At 42.1% G+C, this 3,182-nt stretch overlaps 1 protein-coding gene across 1 annotated transcript; it reads left to right on the forward strand.

Moving 5' to 3' along the window:
* Nucleotides 1-464: 464 nt before the first annotated feature.
* Nucleotides 465-2,664, forward strand: LOC118575143 (coiled-coil domain-containing protein 179-like; the record flags this gene model as incomplete). The annotated part of the gene is made up of 3 exons (XM_036175812.1): nucleotides 465-512; nucleotides 1,292-1,336; nucleotides 2,560-2,664. Coding segments are annotated over exons 1-3 (198 nt in total), but the record flags the coding sequence as incomplete, so codon positions are not given.
* Nucleotides 2,665-3,182: the final 518 nt, after the last annotated feature.

Consider the following 3,182-nt stretch of genomic DNA (forward strand, 5'->3'; position numbering starts at 1 on the left):
AAAATAAAGTGAGAGCTGAGCCGAGGACCCACCTTCCCCCAACCCCTGCCCACTTTTCACTGAAAGTCACAGAGGGTCAAAGGTAGAGAGCTGGGCTGGCCCAGCTGGAAATCAAGATGGAAAAGAATGAGTAGAGAGAATTTAGAATCAGAACAGAGACTGAGGAGAGAGACAAGGATTCTGAGTTAGATGCCACTAACCAGGGGTTTGCCCACAAAACAAGCAGGTGACTTGTGTGGCTTTGGAGCCCATGGGATAGTATATAGGGAATTTCAGCAGCCTGAGGTTTTGTAGACAGCCAGAAGCTGTGCCTCAGCCTCCTAGGCACTGGATTTAGGGCAAGGGCGGGGCTCAAGCTGAGAAAACAAAGAGAATTGTGATGTTAGAGTAAGTCAGGACTTGAGGGACATGAGTGGCCCCATCTTTAGGCAGTAGGTGCCTAGGGCACCCTAGGGCTCTGCAGCATGTGCCTGGAGCGTGTGAGGGATGAGGAGCCTGCCCAAGTCTACCCAGTGAGTCTTCTGAGGTCTTTAACTCCCCCGGCCAACCTTGTCCTAGGCTTGTACCCCAGGCATCAGCTGCAGCCATCCAAGGTTCCAACTTGAAGACAGACTGGGATTTAGAAATCCTGAGTGAACAGACTAGATCCTAGGCTGCTGAAAAGATACCCGAGGAGGAGAAAGCACCACAGTGCTTACTTGGGTTGGGCCTGATCTATCAACTTTGTTGACTGATGCACTGGCCTGCACTAGAGGCTTGGGGGCTGCAGAAATGAGGAGTGTGGGGCACTGTCAAGCTCTCAATATTGAGATGTGGAGTGGAGATTTACCTTCAAGGTTTAAGGTTATAGTTGGATTAAAGTTGGGAAGAGAGGTGCTGAAAAGACACTTTATGAATGGAAGAGGTGGGAGGCTCATGAACACCCACTGCTCCCTGGGCCCCCATGACTGCAATTGCTCCAGTTTCCTGGACTGGAGCACTAGATTAAAAAGTAGACCTGCTCTTCCATGGACACCTGGTGGCAGCTCAGAATTCACATGCCAATGAAATTATGATGCTTTTTTTGGTGGTTTTTTTTTTTTTTTTTTCATCTTTTCCTTCCTGGAAGGAACCCAGCATTCAGCCCCCTGTGACATGGCTCACAGCTGGCTCTCAGTCCTCTTTCAGTTGTTTGATTGCTCTTTGTCTTTCCTGCTCTTGCCCACAATGATACCTGTAACACAGATTTTAAAGAGATGGGTCTCTTTTCTGCTTTATCTTGACTTTGTGTGTATTTTTATATATTATGTAGGAAGGACCACGAAGGCACCATCCTTCAGAGGTTTCTGCCAGGCAGGTAAATTTTGTTTCAGCTGTTTTTAACTTATGCCTATATGTATGGTGATCATTAATTAGATACCTCTTCAATGCATCCCTCAGACCCTTGGGTTCCTGTGGCTACTATTAAAGGTCTTGAATAGGTTGCATACACACACACACACACACACACACACACACACACACACACACACACACACCTCATTGCAGCAGACATAAACTGTAAAATAGAGTAATAAAACAGACCTTACACTTCAGAACTTGAAACACTGTGAGTGTCCCCAAATCCATCCAGAAACAATCTCCCTGTTTGTGCTCTGTGCATCTACTAAACACACAAGCATAATTTCACATATCTTTCCAGCCACTTTCTTTAAATATGCTGCTGTGTGTATCTCTTTAAGTGCACTGGTAACATTTGCTTGGCTTTGAATTTTGTAAATGTGAGTGTCTCAAAGCTCGATGTTGGTTCCTTGGTGAATGCTGTGTCTAATTGTAGTTACTTCATTGTCATTGCTGCGTAATGTTTCATTGTGAAATACCCACTTCATTATCCCCTTTTCTTGTTTGTGACATTGGGTTGGTTCAACACTGATCTACAATGAACAGTGCTACTGTGAGCATTTGCATACAGGGCTCTCCCCCCCCCCCCCCCCCCCCGCCCCACAATGGTGACATAAAAAGCTAGATTTGGGAGCCAGACTAAAAAGTAGACTCACTTTTCCATGGACATGGGGTGTGTGAAATGAAACATGTAATAAGACTATCCGGGTTGGGGATTTAGCTCAGTGGTACAGTGCTTGCCTAGCAAGCACAAGGCCCTGGGTTCAATCCTCAGCTCAAAAAAATAAATAAATAAAATAAAAGGACTATCCATTTTAACATTTTAATGAAATTATTTTTAAAATAAAATTGAAAATGCACGACTATGAATCTGGGTTTATAGACACATGCATGTTTTAATTAATGTTAATTAATGTGCATTAATACCATGCATGGTATTAATGTGGGAATCAAGAGTAAACAAGGTCCTCTGGCAGCCCTCCTGATGCTACAGCGTGGGTCAATTTGAAAATAGTTTTGAGTTTTGTGATTTTTTTTCACTACCTCTATTAGCTAAGTAGACTGCATATTGCTCTCATCCTTTTAACTGACACACACCAAAAATGAAACACATGTTAGCTTCCTATGTTCTGAAAGGTTCTATTTGTTTTTTGGTTTTGTTTTTCAATTTTCCTTAAGTCTTTGAATAAACGTATCCACTACATGCAAAACCTAAGGAAAGAGAAGAAGAAATTGGGAAAGAGGTTTGCAAGGCCTAACCCTGTTCCAGATCCAGGAATCATGGTAAGTGTGGAGCTCTCACAGAGATGCACAGTTGAGGACATGTGAGCATGCTGTTGGCATTCTCCTTTTTAATGCATCTGATCATTCTTTAATTTTCTCTGGAAGAACTGGTGATGCCACTCTGGGGAGACCCTTAAAATTCCTCTCACCAAATTCTCATTGTTTAAGTCTACTCAGCAACTGTCTCCTGATGAGAACATGGAGTTTGATCTCTGAAGCCATATTGTCTGTTCATTGTTTTGTCTGAGCTGTTTTGTTTAAATCTTAGGGTTCTAATATTTTAAAACGAGTTAAAAAATCTTCTAGACAATAATTTATTTAGCCTAGAATTAACACTTGAAATGTTAGAAAATTCTCTACACTGATTGCAACTTTTTATATATATATATATATATATATATATATATATATATATATATATATACTCTTTTATATGTGTATGTCTGTGTGAGTAGATGCCATATGTATCCAGGCCCCACAGAGGCCAGGAGAAGCTGTCATGTCCCTTTGAGTAACAG

Source organism: Onychomys torridus, unplaced genomic scaffold (genome assembly GCF_903995425.1).
Source record: "Onychomys torridus unplaced genomic scaffold, mOncTor1.1, whole genome shotgun sequence".
Classification (NCBI taxonomy): domain Eukaryota; kingdom Metazoa; phylum Chordata; class Mammalia; order Rodentia; family Cricetidae; genus Onychomys; species Onychomys torridus.